Consider the following 19,901-nt stretch of genomic DNA (forward strand, 5'->3'; position numbering starts at 1 on the left):
CAGCTAAAGGCAAAAAAGAAAGTGAAAAAAAATTAATCTTTCCCCCTCAAAAAACCCCAAACCAGCCAAAACCCAACCCTTTTGAAAGTCATGGGGGCAGGGGTTTTCAAATTCCTCCCCAAAAGACATTCAAAAAGCGGTTCTTTCACTTTTTTCTTTCAAAACCGACCTTTTCATGCTAAAAACTTCAAACCACTCTAATCCCTGGCTTCTGCTTTCTATGTGAGGAAGATGATTTGTGATAGAAGCCAGTCCCACAACCAGAGCAAGGAGCCACACTGCAGCAGATGCTGGCTTGCTTCGAGGTGTTAATCCGCAGGCAGATCAGGGGGGATGAGCCAGCCCTGCTGCCATCAGCCACAGCTTGGGATGGGCTTGCACATGGCTGGTGAATGGTAGGGCTTTGTGGCAGAGGTTCCCAGTCCAGGCAAGAGACACAACCACTAGGATGTCCTTGCTTTCTCAGTGAGAGCAATTTTGGCAATGAGAGCATCCTTGGCATGCATCAGGGACTGCAGACCCCGAGGTGGTTTGGGTGCAATTTTGTAACAGAAGGGGTTGGAGGCAGCATGCCTGGGACCCTGTCTGAAGAGGAACGCTACCCTGGGTGTGCCTCATGCCAGCCACATTCCCTCTGAACACCTCCACGGCCCCCAAATGTGGCAGTGGGACAGCACTGATGAGCTCCTGTAAGGTGTCCTGATCCATGGGGGAAAAGCACCCCACCTGGCAAATACACAGGATTATGGTGCTGATTTCCCCATTCCAGGAGCATTGCAACACTAATCCTGTAATTCAGGATATTCATGAAACAGTGATGCAAAACATGATTGCTCTAAAGTCTTCGTTCTTGCCTTAGATTTCATGGGCTAGTTCTTCTGGCACCACAGGAAAAAAAATGCTGGGGGAAACCTTTTCCAGACCCCTCTCCTGTTGTTCCTTGCTCAGAAAGACATATGCGAAAATGTATTTTAAATATGGCTTTCATTCCATGCTGAGCCTCTTCCGAGTGAGGAGCTGGCAGCAGTGGGCCATGTGCTGAGTGGGTGATGGGACAGACATTATTTATAACAGGTGTCAGGCAGCACTTTGTCATCGATATCTTAACCAGCAGTAGCAATGAGGGGTCTCAACATACACCAATTTCTGTTTTCCAGGAGTGGTTTGGTAACAGTGTGCACCAAACCCGACATCTTTGCTGCACATTTGAAACTTTACTCACTTATTTCAGCTCACTGGTGAGACCTCAATCCCTCTGCACTTCTCTGCATCTCAAATCATGCTAATCACTCATCTCTGAGCCACTTGATGACTGTGATCAGGACTACATCCAAGGGCAGGATTTCCTTCTGCAAAACCTTTGTGTGCACATGTGCCACATCACATGCTGTCCAGGTTCTGGGAGGTTCCCACAGCCTCCTTGCTTGCACCTTATTGTGTGCTCACCACCACCACCCTTCCCAGGGAAATGGGTAACAGGCTAGAAAGACACAGCCAGGTCCTGTACTTATTACTTCCTTCTTTGTCTTTCTCATGCACCTTCCACTATTCACATAGGAAGAAGTTTGGCAAATGTAATAAAGGCAAGGTGAAATTTTACATAAAATATTCTCTCCTGCCTTGAGTCCTGAGGAATTTTAATCAGTCCAGGAGTACCAGCAGAATTCCTTTCCCTGCAATCTTTTCATGATCTTGCTTTCCCCTCTTGTTCCTCGTGGGGAGCATTTGCTGAGAAGATGATTAAATTGGGCTGGTAAAAAGCTCGTCGGCTCCATAGCTTCCATCTTTTCCTGCTTCTTTGCAAGAACATTTGTACTTTTTTCTGGCCTGCGGCATGCAAGGTCAGCTTCTTTCTTTGCAGTTTTCTTGTACGTTTCCTCACCATTGTTGTGGGGTTTTTCCCCCTCCAGAGAATCTCTTTTGTGTAAAGGCGAGAGACAAGGCTCCTAGCTCAGCCTGCTGTGTTGTTGTTCTCCTGAAGTCCAGCAGGAATTCAAGGAATGGTTCCCCACGTCTCCTATTCACCTTGCTCCTGCCAGTGGCAAGGGGTCGGACAGGGGGCGGATATTTTGGGGAAGCCATGAGTGAGGAGTGCAGACTTAGGGACTGATGTGAGCTCAGGGATTCTGGAGAACTGCAACGCATCTGCCTGTTGTCTGCCAGTAGTTCAGTGTAGGAATTTGGGCATTTTCCTTTGAACAAATGATTCACCAGTAATCATTTAATCAGCTCTCCCGATGTTTGAATAATCTGTGAGTAATTTAGTCAGCTGTTTGCCACACAGTATCAAATAAATACTTTGGAAAGACACTGGCTCAGACTCTGACCTCATATATGTGCAGCTTTGGGGTAAACCAGGCCAATGTTGTTCCCTGAGCTTTGGCCCCTGGTGTTCAAGAGATCTGTGTTGCTTTACAACTGGCCAGGATCAGACTCAAAAGATCAGGATCTGACCATGGCTCAGCTGTATCATATTTTTGCCATGCAGCTGTGAAGCATCTGCTCTCTGGCTTTGGGTACCACTGCTGTTGGGGGCAGGTGGGCAGCACATAGTGCGGTAGAGTGACGTTTTTGGTGATAAGTGTCCTGAATGAACATCAGGGCACAGGCTTGTGATGAGCCCCTTGCTTTCTCCGAGTGGCTCCTGCTGTGGTGCAGTGGATTGGGAAAGCAACCCAGGGTGATGGACTGATGATGGTTCATAAGCTAGTGGAGAATCATTTCTACAGGTCCAGGTCTTTCTGGACCTATTAATGCTGCAGTACCTTTCCATTCCTGTCCCCACAAAACCATCTGCTTTCCTGACACATTTCCCAATGGCATCTGAGAGCGGCTGCTTCTCACAGAGCTTTTACTTCTCTTTCAGCTCTGATCCTGGCTGACAGCAGGACCGGAGGGATGAAGAGAGAGAATAAGGGGTTGGGAATTTTTTTCCTCTTCCATTTCATGACTACTTCAATCTAGTCCTGACTTTCTGGGCAGCAGGGTCATTCCCCAGATCTGCTGCAACCTGCTGAACAGCCTTGGTGATATGTCCTTTTGGCTTTTAGTGTACTCTCCTGTTTTTTTCAGGACATGCTATTATCTATCACAAATTCCCCCAGAGCCCCAATATGCTGGTTATTCTTCATGGATAAAACCAGTAACAATAAACAGATAATTTATTATGGACTTTCGTCTGAGACAAAACATCATTATTTCCATCCAATTAATAGTGGCTTTTAGCAGCATCAAAGAAAAACTAGACAAAACCTGGCTCCCACCCAGCCCCCTTCCTCTGCCTGTGTGACATTGTCTGTGTAAGGCTAGGACTGCAGGGAGAGGTGGTAGCTTTGATTAGATCAACATGTATCTAGTTGGAACAAAACAGATTGACTTTTGTGGGCTTATCCAAAGGTTACCTTTTTGGTTTTTTCTTTAAGAGGAAGATCAGGAAGAAAGTTCTGTTGTTTTGTTACTACTGTTCTTTTCTTCAGACCAGAAGTCCTGGGATGCCAGGGAAAGTGGGAACCTGGCAATGGGACTATTTCTCCCAAGTCCTCCCTGCAGTTTTCTTGTGTGCATTGTTTCCTGAGCCATGGGGATTTGTGCTGGGAACACTCAGATATCTGGGATCTGGAATAGCCCTTATGGCCAACCAGAATGCTGATGTCCAGGGAGCAGCACCCTAGCCCTGCCACAGTCACTAGGGTGAGCATAAGGGCAGAGGACTCCCACAATGAGTTACAGGGCTCTGCAGGGTTCCCAAAAATCCCCTGTGGGCACCAGTCCCTGCCCCTTGCTGGCATCTAGCCCCTGGCAGTGAGCGGGCTGTTTCTCCATGGGACATTTGCCTCTTTCAGGCTGAGAAAACAAAGGTATTTATCTGCACTCTGGCAGCCAAGCAGGAGTTGTGGCTGGGAAAGGCTAGTTCCCCCAGACACCCTGCTCCATGGCATCACCCAGTCAGTGCCTCCAAGGTGCCAATCAACCTTTCACCAAGTCCCACCCTCAAGGTATTTGCAATTGCCTGGGCAGTTGGCAGGAGTTGGAGGGGGGTAGATGCCCTGTAAAGGTGCCTTCTCCTCTGCCTCCTGCCCACCCTACCCTTCCTTGCCCCAGGGCCGCTTGGCTATCCTTTCTCACCCTCCCCTTTGGCTCCTGCTTGCTTGGCCTCACTGCTGCTTTAATTTTAGCAATTCCTTGGAAAGAGTCATTTTCCATAACTCAGCTCTCAGCGAAGCCCTCTGCCTGCCAGCTCTGCCTTCTCACATGTGTTGCTGGCGTGCCCCAGCAGCACACGCCTGCACCTGCCCAGCCAGGCCTGCCTGTCCCAGCCTTTTGCACACTAAAGCCTCACACCCGACTCCCATACCCCCTTGGCACATTTCAGCCTGGCATTCCCAATTCTCTTGTGCTGTGTTTGGAGCTGGCAACACAGTCCAAATGTATGGCCACCCCTGGGACTTCTCCCTCATCAGGAGTAACTGAACACAGCACAAGGAGATATGTGTGACAGTTCTCTGTCTTTACCTGCAATGGGAAATAGGGTGATACCACATGCTGCAGTGGACCCCACAACAGTGGGGGTGTGATGAATGGGCAGGGTGCACTTGCTCAGCACACACCAGCAGGTTGTGTTGAACTGGGAAAGGTGGGTGCAGGTGTGGGTGGACTGCCTTGCTTGTGCATCAGTTGTGTGAGACAGATGTGGGAGGACAGCCCAGATGTGTTTTGGGTGTTTGGTCGTGCAGTGCGTGTAAGACAGGTCTGCATCTGCCTGTGGTGGTTCCATTGCTCACTCTAAGAGGGTGCTTGTGCAAAGGAGCATGGCACTCACAACTGGAGTGTGTGCAAGGATATGCACGGACGTGTGCACAGAAACCTTAGCCTTCTCTTGGGTCTGCACCTCATGATGAAGGGGGTGTTTATGTGGAGGGTACATTGTGCAAGACTCTGTGTGTGCGGCACGCGTGAGGGTGCGTGTGCACCGAGGGGGTGCTGTGAGCCTCCACTCGGGGCTGCATCTCCGAGGAGGTGGGGGGACTTGCAGGCACTGCTGTACGCGGTCTGTGTGTGCGAGGGCCCCATCTCCACGGAGCTTTCACGAATGTGCGTTTGCACGGGCGTTGGTGGGGCACGCGTGTGTGCGGTGCCTTCCTCCGGCTCAGCATCCGTGGAGGGGGCAGGGAGGGGAAAGGCGGTGTGTCCGCCGGGGCGTGGGCCGGTGTGCGGTTGTGTGTGTGTGCTGGTGGATGTGTGTGGATGTGTGTGTGTGTATTTGCGAGCATGGGGGGTGTGTGTGTCTCTGTGTGTGTGCAGGCGCGCGCGGCGCGGCGGGGCCGGGAGCGCGTCCCCGGCGCTGTGCCGGGGGGTGCGGGCTGAGCTCATCGCTGGCTCCCCGGCGCTCCTTACCAGTGGCTTCTGCGGTCACATGGGTTATGTGCTGGAGTTTAAAAGAGCTTATAGCCCCCGAGCCGGTGCAGAAGCAGCCGGTGGTTGCATGGGGTAGCGGCGGGAGCGGCGGCAAGGAGGGCGCCGTGAGTACCGGGCGGCCGGGGCCGGTGGGCGGCACGGGGTGTACCCCCACCCACGGGATGGGGGAGGCGGCGGGCGGGTGCGGGGGTCAGCGGAGGAGAGCCCCGGTGCCCGGCGCCGAGAGAGGCGGAAAGGAGGGCGTGGGGGAGCGCTTTCTTCCCCAGCATTTGCCTCTGGTCTGGTGTTCCCTCCCGCCCTGCAGCGCGCACCTTTCCCCAGCGCGCCCGCGCGTGTCCGCGTCCCGCCGTGGGCCACGCGTCCACCCCCCGCGAGGAGACAATTTGGGTAACTTACTTTCCTGATCCGCCGCGCGTGTGTTCCCGGCCGGGAGAGATGGGGGAGTAGGGAAGCGGGGCGCCCCGCACTCTCGGGGCAGCGGCTCCGCAGCGGGGCGGCGCGGCAGGACCCTCGTGCCCTGCCCTTTGGGACCCCCGTCCCTCCCCGGAGGGATCGGCATCGCGGCTGACACCAGGTTGAGTCGAGGGCTGGGAGGGATGAGCCCTCCCTGCGGCAGTGCACGGGGCTGGAGCCGGGACTGCGGGGCGGCTCTTTGTAAACCGGAGCCCTTGGATTTCCTGGGCGGGAGAGCAGGCGTCTTCGTCTCTCCAAAGGCGCAACCTGCCTTTTTCTCTGCTGTGGCCCTGCTCACTTTTTAAAAAAATATTTATTTTATTTTTTTCTGAAGGGGTGGTGTGATTTTATAAGGAAAGCGTCTGCATGTCTCTTCTGGGGAACTGCTCTCCCCGGGCTAGGCAGGCAGTTCATCCCGAGCGTGAGTACGAAGGCTGCTTTCCAGAATTGCATAATACACACCGATCCCGTTGCTGCACAAAACTCCCTGACATTTCCACATCTTGGTGACTTTCCCCCACTACAATCTTAAAACCCAGTTGTGACTCCAATCTACTCATGAGCCAATTTGTGCTCCCTTTGCAGGGGACAGAACCAAGTCTGCATGTTCCGGCTTCCTTGGCTCCTCTGACAATTGTTTCTTTAACTGCTAAACTTTTTTGGTACAACGATCAACACTTCTTCACTTTCTTATCCTTCCCCACCCCATGCTTATGGAAATATGCGTAGGGTCTGTACAGAGTGCAGGTTGCAGAAAGGGATTGCCTGCAAAGCTGTTTGATTCTTTTTTCTCATCTCTTTGTGTTTTAATTTGTGGGATGGTCAAGGAGGTCCTTTCCTCAGATTGCTTTTTGCTCAGGAACTTGCTGACTTCTGCTCGGATTTAGGTCATTTAACTCCGACTATGCCCTCGCTCAGTGCACCACGTTGTGTACTTCTGTAGGGACGGGATCTGCACATGTTGCTGCTGATCCCACCGGCTGTATGTGCAAGGCAGTGAGGCACACACACTGGCTGCTTCCTGCAAAATGTGCAAATGTATGGAAGCAGCCGTTCTTGCTCCGAGCTTCAAGCCCTGCCCCTCCATGAGGAGTTAGAACTTTGCTGTGAGATCTGGAGATGTGCAAGGGATACTTGTGTCTAACCAAGCATCTCCCCGGGACCAGGTCCGGGAACCAGAGCTCTCTGAGGTGCACTGCAGAGCACACACTTTCCCAAGACAGGCCAAGCTTTGGAAATGAGAGCCTGGTGCCTGGAAGGCTTCTTTGCAACAGCCCTTTAGGATAAGTTTATCAGAGCCTGTTGTCAGAGCAGGCCAAGCCCTGATCTAATGATTGTGCATTATCTTTTTGTCTGATTTACGCCGGGAGGACCTTGATCCTATGATCCTCATCCCCATCTCCATGGAAGGTGCTCAGCACTTCCTGGACTTGGGATTGAAGAAGCCTTGGTACTCTCAGAGCAAGGAAGCTTGTGATACACATACACATACAAATAACTGTGCAGCCAAGGGTTAGTTTTCAGGGATGTGGCTGACTCTCTGAAGGCAACAGCAGGAATTTTGTGGGTGCAAGCCCCAGCTCCTGGCCACTTTCAGTTAATTCCCTGCAAGCTGGAGGAATGCATCCTGCTCAAGCTCAGCCTGGTGCTGGGTATGTGCCTGGGGAGCCTGTCTCTCAGCTCTGTCGTTTATTATTGCTGCCGCTGCCATTATGCCTGACAAATGGGAGTTGCTGAGTAATGCGATGTTTGTGTGTAAATATCTGAGTGCTCGCAGCTGAGCTCACTCCTGCCACTTTGCAGGAAGCCATCTCAGCACCTTTCCCCCTCTGAAGACCCGGGAGTGCAAAAGCATCCTTCTACGTGGACCTTCCCACCGCTCCCGACAGCTTTATCCTTCATTCTCCACTGCTTTCCTGCGAACGTGAAGCCTCCATCCTCTCTGGTTATTGTGGCGGCTCTGCTGCTTTCCTGAGTGTAAGTCAGGGTTGGGAAAGGGTTGTGTGTGTATGTATGTGTGTGTGACTGTGTGTGACTGGGTGTGTGTTTGCACACACACACACATACCTTCTTAGGCTCTCGGTTGCTTCTCAGGGCCCTTGTCCTGGGCAGACGGGAGTTTTGGGAACTTGGTGTGTTTTGGTGGAGACAGTCATGCACAAGTAGGAAAGGAGTTTTTGGGTTGGTTTGGGATTTTTTTTGCCTGCTTGCACTCCCCTGAATTCCCCCTCATTTCATCCCAATACTGATAAACATGCTAAATGATTCTTTCCCATATCGTTTTCATCCCATTTGCAGATTAGCATCCAACTGCTCCTTGCAGTCAGTACTTGCTCAGCTAGACTGATCGCAGCTCTTTTAATCTCCCCTTGTAAATCAATCCCCTCTGCCTCCTGATCATTTTTGTCACTCGTTTTTCTGAAATCCCTCCAATTTGTCCATTTTGCGTCAGTGAAGTATGCCTGGCCCTAAACATGATGTATACCAGGCATGGCAGCGTGAGGGAAGGACACCTCCTCCCCTCCCACCCCGCTGGGGCTTGTGATGCTTTGTCAGCACTGAACTGAGTTACTTCCCCATTATTCTAAGCTATAGTCCCTGCTCGGTGTTGCAGAAGAAAGCAGCATACCCAGGTCAGTGCCCTGGGGAGAATTCATCCAAATTTTGGTGATGGGTTGCTGAAGTTTTCTTGCGTGCTGCTAGCAGATGCTGAAAGGGTCCGATGGTCTAGGTGCTGTTCCTGGAGTGCCTCTTCTACAAAAACTAATAGTTGAACAGCAGGGATGAGCTAAATAAGAGAGTGGAAGCTGCATCAGGGCTGCTGGACAGATGGGGAAACTGAGGCATGCACATCTGCTGTGCTTCTTTACAGCACACTTCTCATGTTTAGATGCTTTGTATGCGGGGTCTGGTCCCCAGTCAGGATGGGCATTTTCCTATGAGCTGCTGGATCTTGTCATTTGGTCAGAGTAGGCTGGCTGGGTTCTAGGCTGGTTTTGTGCTTTGCTTCTCATGCTCATGGCCAGAGCTTGATGCCACAGGTGATCTCAGAGGGAAACAAAGGCAGTGGTGTCATGCATTCGTGCACTTTGAAGTTTTATCATCCCAAACCCTAAGCTCCTACCATGGAGCATTCCCATTCCCTGGTAGGGCCATATCCTTCCATGGTCCGTCTATTTTTAGGAGGAGTTGTATTCTGGACAGTGTCCATTGCAGATGCTCTTTGCCTCCTCTTCTTGGCCCCTCGCCAGGGACACCATTTGGGCTATCTGCTGGTGGGGCAGATCTTGTCGAGGCTCCTCTGGAGCAGAACATAGGTGGTACTGTGCTGGGCATGGAGACCCCTGGGGGGCTATTGGTGCCCAGGGGTGCTGGGCAGGGCCAGAAAGCTCACGCTGCCTTTCCCATGAACTGTTAAAAATGGCATTTAACTATGGTCTAGGTAGGAGTAGGACACAGTGCCAGCTTCACTGTGGGATAGGAGAGGGCACTTACTGGTACGGGTGGCATTTGCTGCTTGGTGATGCCCGGTGTAGGTCTGTTCACCAGGATGACACTAGGGGGCACGAGATCTGCTGGAATTCCTTTGTTGGGGCTGGGAAAGGAGAATGCAAAGCTGCTTTTGACCCTTCAAGCGCCGCACATCATCCCCCTACTCGTTTTGTAGGATTCCGAGTGTCAAACAGCAAGAGCTTGCGCGGGTAACTAGTCTTGCTGCCAGGGAAGAAGACAGCTCTCCGGATGGTGCTCCACTGGATCTGTCTGTTACTGACCGTGGAAGCAGCAGAAGTAAGGATGGGAGCGCTCAGCCGGAAACATCTCTGAAGCGAGGAGACGGATGCAGCCAGAGTGCCAGAGAATCTCAGGGGAATCTGGGAAATCCAGGAAAACACCTAGCATGGTTTTAATGCCTCTCCAGAGGCATGGTCCAGAGCAGGGATTAAGTTAAATTCAGGGCTGGCTTTCAAGATGCAGCGTCTTACGGTTTCATTTTCTGCTGGTTGTTAAGTTCATGTGTGATGTCTCCTCAGGGTCGTGTTTTCCCAAAGCAGCAGAAACTTTAGAGAGTCTGATTTAATGAAGGATTCTGATCGATTTTAAACATTCTGTGTGTGTTACACATGTGTCCATGTATATATATGGGTAGGGTGCAAAGACTATGTTTTTGAAGGTATGTTTATGCATTTCTGCATATGTTCAGCTGTAATGCTGTCCGCTGTCCTTAAAATCTATTATTCCAGCTGCGAATGCGTACATGTATATTAAAACACTGTATGCTGGAGTCTTTCTCTCTTGTTATAACAAACCTCATGGAAATCAAATAAAGAGACATTGTTCTCATGGCAGGCTTGCAGGGGCTCAGTATTTATGTTCTATGAATTTTGATAGTTTTTTTCATCATATTTGCAGTTATGATGGTGGGTTGTTTGGTTTTTTTTACTATCTCCTTAAAATTTTGTGCTAGTGGGAAACTGAAAACATTTAGATCGTTTCAGTTTATTCATTACCTAATGAAAACAGAATCAACCTTCTGGATTGAAATGTTGAGGCTTGATAACATTCTGGCATATTAATGTCTAAATAGTTAGGGTTTTTTTTAATGCCTTCTGTTGCCAGAAACCAGGCTCCTTTGCTGGAGCACCGCTGCTCTCGCAAGCCCCCAGGCAGTATTTTTAGTAGGACACTGACGCATGGCAAACACCCCTGTTCTCCGAGAAAAAGCTTTGCTGACTGTTGTTGAAAGTAGCACTAGGATGGCTAGAAACATGGGATCAGAGGAGGACGATGCTGCTGCTGCGTCAGTGCCTTTGCTTTATGTCTCTGATGGAGGTTTTCTGTCAGGCTGTGCAGGTGCGTGCCTGTGCGGATGTGAGGGCACTTCCCCAGCTGGTTTCTGAGACACGACTGAGTAGCAGGGGTTTATTTATTTTGAAATGCCTTGTGAAGTGGAAGGAGGTCCGGGAAGAAGTGCCGAGTTTACTTTTAAGTCAATTAGGGATCGTATCTGAAGGCGTGACATGGTTTGAAGAGGACAGGGTGATTTGTCTGAAAGTGTTACCTAATTAGAGGGTATAGTCAGGGCTCTAATTAGCCGTGACACCCTAAAGATGTCATCGAAGCCCTATTGAGGCACTGCTGATCCGGCATGGTGGCTGTGAGCTGTCTGATCAGTGTGGCCATGCATGGCCAGAGCTGCCGCCCCCTGTCTTGGAGGCAGCCCGGGTGCTGGTGCTGTAAGAAGCTGTTTTCCTTTCAGGTGACTTGTGATGCCCTCCGGAGCTGCTGCCAACATCGAGTGATGCTCATAAAATCATAGAATGAAAGAAAAGCTGCAGCAGTTGGAAGAATGAATACTGGCGCCCATTATGTGGGAAATCTCGCTTTTCTCTGGGGGGATCACTTTCTGCTGCTCCCTGCCTGGGGACGCTGGAGGAGGAAGGCTGTAAGGGTTTGCAATAACTAATGTTGTACTAACAGCTGATGGAGGAACCGTGACCCCTTTCTTAGCGTTGCCTGACAGAGGGGACATGGGATCACCTGAAATCTGGCTTGCCCACACCTGGTTATATTGAAATACTATGTAACACACCCTGTGAGGGGGGAACTGGTGCGGGAAGTGATACAAGAAGTTCTGGATGAGAGAAAGGCTGCTGGGAAGAAAGGCTTTGCCCTGATTCTGGAAGCAGCTTGCAGCCTGGACCTCCTTCACTGGACCAAACCTGGGTGGTGGATGGTTGGTGCCCCTATGAGAGGAGGGGCTGGCTGTTGCTTGCTCTGGGACTCCCTGTTATTTATCCATCCACATGACTGGTATTTACTGAGTTGGTTCAGTCTGCCTTGTGAGGAGAGGACAGTATGAGCTGCCCATTCCCACCAGTGGTGCTAAGAGCTAGTAGGAGCCAGGTGGAGCCAGGAAGTTATCTAGTGGATGAGTGTGAAGAGCAGGGCCTGTTGTCATTCCCAGTACCAGTAAGCAAAAGCATTTCCTTCTCTGGAAGGACTGAGGTCCCCATTGCTGTCATAGCTCTCTGAATAGCTAGGAGAGAGAAGCCGTGGGCAGCTCAGACCTCCATGGCAGGAAGGAGCTACTCTTACTCCTGTTTCAGTGGGAGGAAAAGATGATCCTCAGGCATGGAGGTTCCCTGTGTATTTCCTCAGCCCTGTGAGCAGGCTGGCTCTACAGAGGGGCTAGTGACCCTGTGGTTTTGTAGGTAGTATCACTGACCCCTGAAAGCAAACAGAACCAGGCGCATCTCCATGCTAACGTTACCGAGGGATGTGCCTGCTTTTAATTATGTGAGTGTTAAGCCAGTGAATTCATTTTGTTCACAAAGTTGCAGTCTGGTATTTTCCTGCCTCTCGTGGTCTCTCATGGGTTTCCCAGTCTCTGGAGTACATGTGAAAATAATGTGGAGACTGGGTGTAGTAACTTGCAGGATGCTGCCTTGCGGGGCTGACCCATACGGCTATCCCTACTCCATGCTAATGGCATGCTGTCCCAGTGCTGCAGGAGAGCACACTGCATTTTGGGATGCCATATTATAGGTGATGGATGGGGAACTGCCTTTCCTGGAACTTCACAAGCTGATCAGCACAGAAGCAGAGATCTGCTGTTACCCTCCTGCTTGGAGAAGCAGGCTGGGTTGGATACCTTGGGGCTGGGCACAAGATTTGGTTTTGAAATTAAACACTCTTGTGTATAATAAAGCAACCTTATATCTGCTTATACTATAGGTACACACTGCACCATGGTCCTTTTATCTAGGTCCTAAAAAATGCTGGTGATAATGAGGACACATCCTCTCCTGTGGTTAAAGGTGGTTCTCAGATGCAAAGGGCAGGCAGCCTGTGCAAGAGTTCACCAATGTGTAATTTACCCTTCTTCGTGCAACTGAACGAAGGGCTTGAAAAATAAATATGTTAAAAGGAAGTACAGAGAACAAAAGGCTGCTGCTGCTCTGAAATCTGATCAAAAAAAGCTCTGTCCAGTCCTCTGGGCTTCTCACTTAATGAAGAGCTACAGAAATAACAGTGCTATGGTAAAGTGCACCCACAGGTAACCACCATGGGTTTGGGGAGAGGACTGCTTTTTTCTTGAGGCACCTGGATGAAGTGCATTTTGGATATTTTTGCTCCCTAAAGGGTGGGTTATTCTTTCTTGGTGAATCTAAGGCCATTTATTGCTGCCTGGGATCTCTCAGCTTTGAAATCTTTGTCTAGCTTGTTGCTTCTCCCTGGCATGGTAGACACTCATAGGGGTGGGAGGCTGTTGGATTTTGGAACCTCACTGGTGGGGGAGGGAGCAGCCACGCTGAGCTGCTGACACTGTTTTTCCCAGCTTGGTTCGGAGCGGTTTCCTCTTGTCCCATATCCTGGCCATGTGCAGGGCGGCCAATTGCCCACACATGTTGCACAGACACGTTTCTGTGCTGGCTCTTCATGCCTGCCCACCTATTTGCAGCTGGGGGAGCTGAAGCTGCTCTTTCTTGTAATTCATAAAAAAGTCTCTCTCTGGATGGAGTTGTCTGTGCTTTTATTGACCTGGTTCCGGGAACGACAGAGGCTTTTCCGTCTCCTGGATGCATGATTTCTACAAGGGCTCTGGAACAGGGTCCGGCTCTTGCCGCTGGTGTGTTTCCAGCCCTCGTAACATGATTAGTTTGACAGGCCCATTGGGTGTGTTGGCAAGTCTAGTTTTTATTTTGTGCATGAAAGTAAGTGCTATGACAGGGCACAGAGCACCAGCTAATGCTGAAATCTATGCAGGAGGGAGCATTTTGGCTGTGCCACAGATGTGCTGGGCCAGCTGACAGAAACCCCTTGCCCTTTTGATGGGGCATTTCTGTCATGTCCCAACTGCCATAACATTTTGGAGTGTCCTCCTCTTTGGCTGCAGTTGGAGTTGTTTTGCCAGAAGAAGGAGCAGTTTCAGCTCTCTGAAACCTAAGTATTGCAGGATGTCCCAAGCATGCACCTGGAGACTCCCAGTGAAGGTATTCATCCTCCAGAAGTCCATCAAGCTACTATCAAACCACTTCCCATTGACACACCCTGCCCGCTCGGCTCTGGTTTTGTGAGTGTTGCCCTCTCCGAGCAGTACTGAGACACACACTTATGTTCTTGGGGCTTGCTTAGAAGGGATAAGAACTGGAAGGATCATCAATGCTCTGTATCCCCACTCTCTGCGGTGCTTTTTGCTGTATAGACACATTTGCTGTCCCCCGGCCTGCCTTGCTCTGGATCAGAAACTTGCTTATTCTTCTGCAAAGTGAGGATGAAGAGTAACTTACCCAACAGCCAGAGTAGGCCCTTGACTTCAGGGGCATGCAGTACTTGTGTTTTCTAATTTTGGCACACTTGTACTTGCAGTCAGGCCAGCAATTGTGGGTTTTTTTCCAAACAGGGATATCATATGCTCAGGGGAGAGCCAGTCTGGCACTGACGGACTTGTTGTCTCTCTGGTGCTGGCAGAAGAAGGCAGGAGAAGATGACATGACTTGCCCAGGTCAGAAGGGCCAGTGACAAAGGACATGTGTTGATAATTTTGACTTTGCCTCTCACAACAAGGAATTGTTCTAGCCTGTGTTTGGGTCTAGGACCCAAACTAAAGGTTTGACTTACTGTGCCATCTGCATTTAGATTTGGAGGGTTCCTCAAGGCCACTTGCTGTAGTGCATTACTGGGTCAGCCTTTAACCTTGCCACCAGGGAAGCATCATTGCTTGTGAAGAGGGGAAACTGAAACCTGGGGTGGTTTTGGAGTTTTCTTGAGGTACAAGAGCAGAGCTGGTGGCAGAAAACCAGATTTCTTGAGTTGCTAACAGCTCATGCCAGCTGTGGGACACATTAGTAAATACTTGAGTAGACCAAAGTAGGGCATCCAGCACTCTGTGCAGCACTGTGCTTACCTGTCTGTTTATCTGTCTGTCTGTAGTACTTCTGGCAGTCAAACACCTGAGATGACATTTAATACTTTACAATTTTTCTCTCTTGCCAGTTTCAGATCAAATTTGCTGAGCTGTCAAGCTGAAGATGCTTTTCTCCTAAGTGCTGGGCTGGTAACAGCTCACCTTACTCCATCCCTGCCTTGGAGGAGTCCAGCTGCATTCCTCCTGGCTCCACTGTCACTGGCAGTAACATGAGGGGGCTAGAGCAACACCTTTGCTGGTGGATGCATGTAGAGAAATGCGTTTTAGTTTCTCTTTCCCTGTTGATCAGGCCATTCTGGAACTGGCTAGCAATGGGTGTTCAAAAGCAGCAGACAGAGCCAGATATTGCACTGGAAAAGAGTTGCTGGGATGGAGAAGATAGTGGTAGGACCTGCACACAATCCCTTTCTCCTCCTGAAGCCTGCATCTGACTTAGGTGTTAGAGGCAAACATGCTTGCAATGAGCTGGTAGGCTCTCAGCAGAGTCCCAGCAGGCTGTGTGTCTACCTTGAGACAGCCAGGATGAGTGACACTAATCAGTGTCTCGCCCGGTGGATTTCAGCAAGGAAGGTGAGCACTTGTCTGTGTGTGGTAAGTAAATTTCTCCTGTGTCCCTGGAGGCTGTCACTCTAATGCTTTGCCATGCTCTGCTGGCGGGGAGTGGCACCAGAGGATGCCTCTATTGCTATGGTCTGCCTTGGGGACAAGCATATACATGTGTCTCCAGCGGTAAGTCAGCTTGGGGAGTGGAGAGACCTCCACAGAACATGCATTTGCAAACTTTGGTGTGTCACAGTCCCTCCCAAGCAGTCATAATCTTCTGCCACTGTGTGAACGGCAAGGCTCAGTGCCTGTTTCCTGCATGAGAAAAGGACAGTGTTCCCCCTGCTCTGTAACAGGGAGCCAGTGGTGGCTGCAAGTGCTAGAGCTGGAGCCAGAGCCATCACTTGGTCTCAGCACCAGCTCCAGCATTAGTCCTTGGAGCATTTTTGAGGGCTTTGTGAAGTATGATTTTAAATCCAACCTCTCCGCTTGTGCAAGCCTCCTCTCTGACCAGGCATGGTGATAAAGTCAATCCTGAGACAGCTGTAGTTCCCTGGCTTTTGCCAGGGTCTCAACCTCCCACTTTACACTCACCAGACCCTGCTGGGAGCTGTCTCAGCTGTCTCTGAGCAGCATTTTTTAGCAAGGGTGGCAGTTCAAGAGGGTTGCACATAACTTAGTGGGATGATGCCAGTTTGATCCAGCCGATGTCCCTCTTGCAACCCCAGCCATGCCTGTGGAGGACACCAAGCAGCTGCTAGACTGCAGAGACATGAACTGACCTGCATCTTGGCTTTTAAGGGCAGAGTCAGTGTATGTGGATGAAGCAAGGCTGTGTGACACAAGCAATTATAGTTTTGACTTTAATGACCAGAGAAGCCTGAGGTTGCTTTTGTTACCCAGACTAGGAAATGGAGGAATTTAATTATTGTTCTAACTCCTTCCAGAAGCAGTTCAGATGCCTCAGCAACAGGCAGCTCTTTAAAATTGAAAAGAAAAACAAAGGACCTCTTCTTTTGCTGAGTCCTGGCCCGTTAGGTATGGCCTTTTAGCCATACCATGTCCAGATGGTATGACCAGGTTCTGTGGGGCTCAGGATCATCTCTCTGGAGACACCCTTGGGCACAGTCACATCCACAGAGTGGTAGGGCAGAATCCTCCTGTCTGCAGATTTGGGATCTGCCCTAGGTAGAGCCTCTACCTCAGCGGTTTTCAATTTGAAAGCCATGCCTTCTTACTGTCCCCCCACAATTGCTGCTGTGGACATTAATTTTCCCCAGATTTTTGCGTCATTTTGAATATCTCTGCTGTGGATCATTTTCCTTGCATGTGTTAGCTGGTATTTTCCCAAAGCTGAATCTTGTGCTATTTCCTGCCTGTCTTTCTATGCTTTATCTTGCTCCCTCTTCTGTTACACCTAAACTCACCTTGGTCTTATTTTTCTGGTCACTTTAGAGTAGGCTGTTTGCCTCTCTTCTTCTGAAAGGTCGTAAGAGGGAAGGAATTTGCCATTTAAAAGATGAGGAATCCTGTCCACCCGTATCTTGCTTAGCACCTTCCCAGCTGGAGAAAAGTGACTCAAGACCCATGATATCCAGAGTGGGAAGGATATATAAGGTGTTTTGGCAATGGGGAGAGACTTGAAGGGCAGGAGCAGGCTGCTGAGGCTGGTAGCAGTTTGCAGGGTGAAGCTCCTGGCTGTGGCAGTGATGGGAGGTAAACAGGGGGCTCTCGTAGCAGGAGGTCTGAAGAACCACATATAATGGGTGTATGAAGGTGAGGCATGAGACCAGATGTGGTGGGTGAGTGTCTGCTCTGTGGTGTTGTAGCTGGGGTGTCATGTTGGGAGTGGGGGGCGTGGGTGGGCAGGGGAATAAAAATTAGTCAGCTGGTCCTTCAGCAGTGTTTTTCCGCAATTCTCTGCAGATTTCCAAGTGGAAACTTACTTTAGGCTTGAAGTCACCCCTGTGCAATCTGTTCCTTTAGCTGTGGGTACTGTTGAAGTTGCGGCTGTATGGGAAGTGTGTGATAACTTTTTTTTGTGGCTCCTTATTTAGTTCTTTCCTCCTTAATTGATAGTTGTAGTCTTTTATCTCTTCCAGCTGCTACACTCGTTTGTCTCTCATGAAGGAGAGTGGCACTGCAGGGAATGAGACAAGATTGCTGGAGATCTCAGGCCCCTGCAGTGTGCCCTGAGCTGGGAGAGCATCCCCAGTGCTGGGTCCTCTTGCTTTACCATAGTTCTCATGTCTCTGGCTGTGCTGTGGACCTTCAAAAGGTGTGGGCAAGCCTTTTTTGTAGGTGGAGACTGAAATGAGGTTCTGAGAGGATGGAGCAGAAAGGGTGGCCTTTTGTATCTGGACCAACGAGCCCCTTTGTGCACTTTTCTTTAGATCATTCCTTCCTTGTACCCTTCATCAAAGTAGCAGGAAAACGCTGGTTTTTGCAAAGCCCGGTGCTGGGGTACCACTGCCTCGTGCTATAAGCTCAGGAGCCAGACAGCAGCTTAAAGACTAAATATATCTGCCTCTGCAACTTTTGGTTTCTACAAAAATAAATCTTAAGGAGGTAACTTTTTGCTGTGCAGTTCTCAGGGCTGGCTCTTATGTGGTTTCCACTGAGATAGCATTTGGCTAACACAGCCAACCAGGAGTGGAACAGGCCTGCAGCTGTATAGAAAGTGATTAAGATAAGGCAGGATTATGATTTGCCTGTCTGATCCTGAAGCTTTGTGCATTATTTAGTGTGTGTAGCAGGAGGTCAGTAGCCTCCTGATAATTTTCATTAGATTAGTCAGGCAGGATAATCACCTGCTCAGGAAAAAACAACTTGACACTGTCTCTTCAATAGTTGGGGTTTAACTGAAAATAAATAGTCTTGTAATTATAAGGACATTGTCAAGGTCAAGAGGCTCAAAAGATTCGTTTTCTTTTTTCCTCTGGTATGTTTACAGAGATCCTGCAATTCTTTTTGAGTTTTTTTTTCTTCCCTTAAATTCAAACCAAGAGCTTCAGACCTTTTAAAAGAAATTCAACACTTCCACGCCAGTGGACGTGAGTGGTGTTGCAATAGCCAAATGGTGCCTGTGCCCTGCTGCAGCTGAGTGACCCCATGCTAATGAACAGGGCACTCACTAGCGAGTTGGGTGTGTGTGCAGCCAGCCCAGGCAGACCTAAACGGGGATAGAGATGCTCTTCTCTCCTCCTCTGGGCTAATTGTGGGGTGGATCCTGCCCAGAAGACTGGACTCTGTGCTGTGCCCTGCTAAAGTGGCAGAGGGTATCCTCTCCTTGGGAATGGTCAGCCCAGCACGAGTGCCACCCTGTTGAAATCCGAGCATGTATTACCTCCCGCGGGTGACTTTGCTGCTGTAATTAGCTGTGGCTTTTAGAACGCTCATGAAGGAAGAGGTGGGAGTGAAGCTGATGCCCTAATCAGTACTAACAGGCTCTGCAAAGGGTACTTTGGTAAGGAAAGACATAAGATATTAAAGCTGGGGTTGGTGCTTGTGCAGTGCTAAAATGCCTGCCTTTTTTCACCCTAGAAGTGATTGTGCTTGCTATTTATCTTCCTCAGTCATATGCAGCAATAAAGCCCAGAGGGATCTTTGTAATCTTCTTAATCTGTCTGGCTGCAGGACTGGCACTTGCTGGGTGAGATCTGGAAATGGCTTGCAAGTGTTGAGGGTGTATTCAGAGGTGGTAGTACTAGCCCGGAGTAATGGAGAGCTTGCTGTGTCCATGCTGGTGCTGTGGTTCCTTGACAGTATGCTGCAATGGCAGGCAGCCTTGGTTTGAACCAAGCAATGGTGTGGAATATATGTGGGAAGCTCTCAGCTCTCTCTCCTGAGCTTGGCTGCAAGCCACAAGAGCTGCTGGCTGTGCAGGAAGCCTTCCAACATGGTAACCTATAGGGCAGATGAGGCAGTGTTTGCATGTTTGTGCTGGCTATGCCTGTCTCTACCATGTTAAAATTGAGCTGATGTTGTGGCCACATGTGCGCATTGAGCCCTTGCTGCTTTTGTTTTGTTTTGTTCCCAGTCTAATTGGCCATAAGTAGGGATTCTTGTCATCAGAGCTGGTGGGGCTTGCACTCAGACCATCTTAACTAAGAATCTGCTGCTCTTGTTCCCTGTCACAGGCTTTGACAGACGCCAGAGGGAGAGTGAGGGCATGGCTCAGCCTGATGTGCCAAGTGACTGATGGTGTGGTCTGATGACTGATGCCACGCGTCCGCAGCAGGCATGTGGGTGCTCCTTTGCTCTTCCTCTGTGGGAGATGGGAGGGGTAGGGGCTGCCTTGACAGTTTGCTTTGAAAGCAAAATGACTCCAGGGCTGGATTTCTTCTCCCCCCTTCCTATCATCCTCTTCCCCCTCCCCTTTTCTTTTTTGCTTTGCAAAAAAAAGCATAACTCGTCTTTAATTGGTGCTTTGTGCCTGTCTCCTGACAGAACTTGGCAGAGAGGGGGCTGGCTGGATCAAAACAGCGCAAAGTTCTGAGTCTCATATGTCTGGCCTCCCTGATTAAAACACCCCCCGAACTTTTATTTCTATCCCCCCTCC

At 50.0% G+C, this 19,901-nt stretch overlaps 1 protein-coding gene across 6 annotated transcripts in view; it reads left to right on the forward strand.

Moving 5' to 3' along the window:
• The first annotated feature begins 5,399 nt into the window (after nucleotides 1-5,399).
• Nucleotides 5,400-19,901, forward strand: part of CNTFR (ciliary neurotrophic factor receptor) — a 204,653-nt gene continuing 190,151 nt past the window's right edge. For 2 of the 6 annotated variants that reach the window (XM_071580451.1, XM_071580449.1), the window contains exons 1-2: nucleotides 5,460-5,519; nucleotides 7,672-7,845. Coding sequence is in view for 4 of the 6 variants with exons in the window: in XM_071580445.1 (XP_071436546.1) it covers nucleotides 5,421-5,519 (99 nt within the window). In the remaining 2 variants the exon portion in view is untranslated. Of the gene's footprint in view, nucleotides 5,520-5,782; nucleotides 5,803-7,671; nucleotides 7,846-19,479; nucleotides 19,585-19,901 lie in introns of those variants that run through there. The other 4 variants (XM_071580446.1, XM_071580448.1, XM_071580447.1 and 1 more) reach the window with 4 other exon arrangements.

This window comes from Pithys albifrons, chromosome Z (assembly GCF_047495875.1).
Source record: "Pithys albifrons albifrons isolate INPA30051 chromosome Z, PitAlb_v1, whole genome shotgun sequence".
Lineage (NCBI taxonomy): Eukaryota > Metazoa > Chordata > Aves > Passeriformes > Thamnophilidae > Pithys > Pithys albifrons.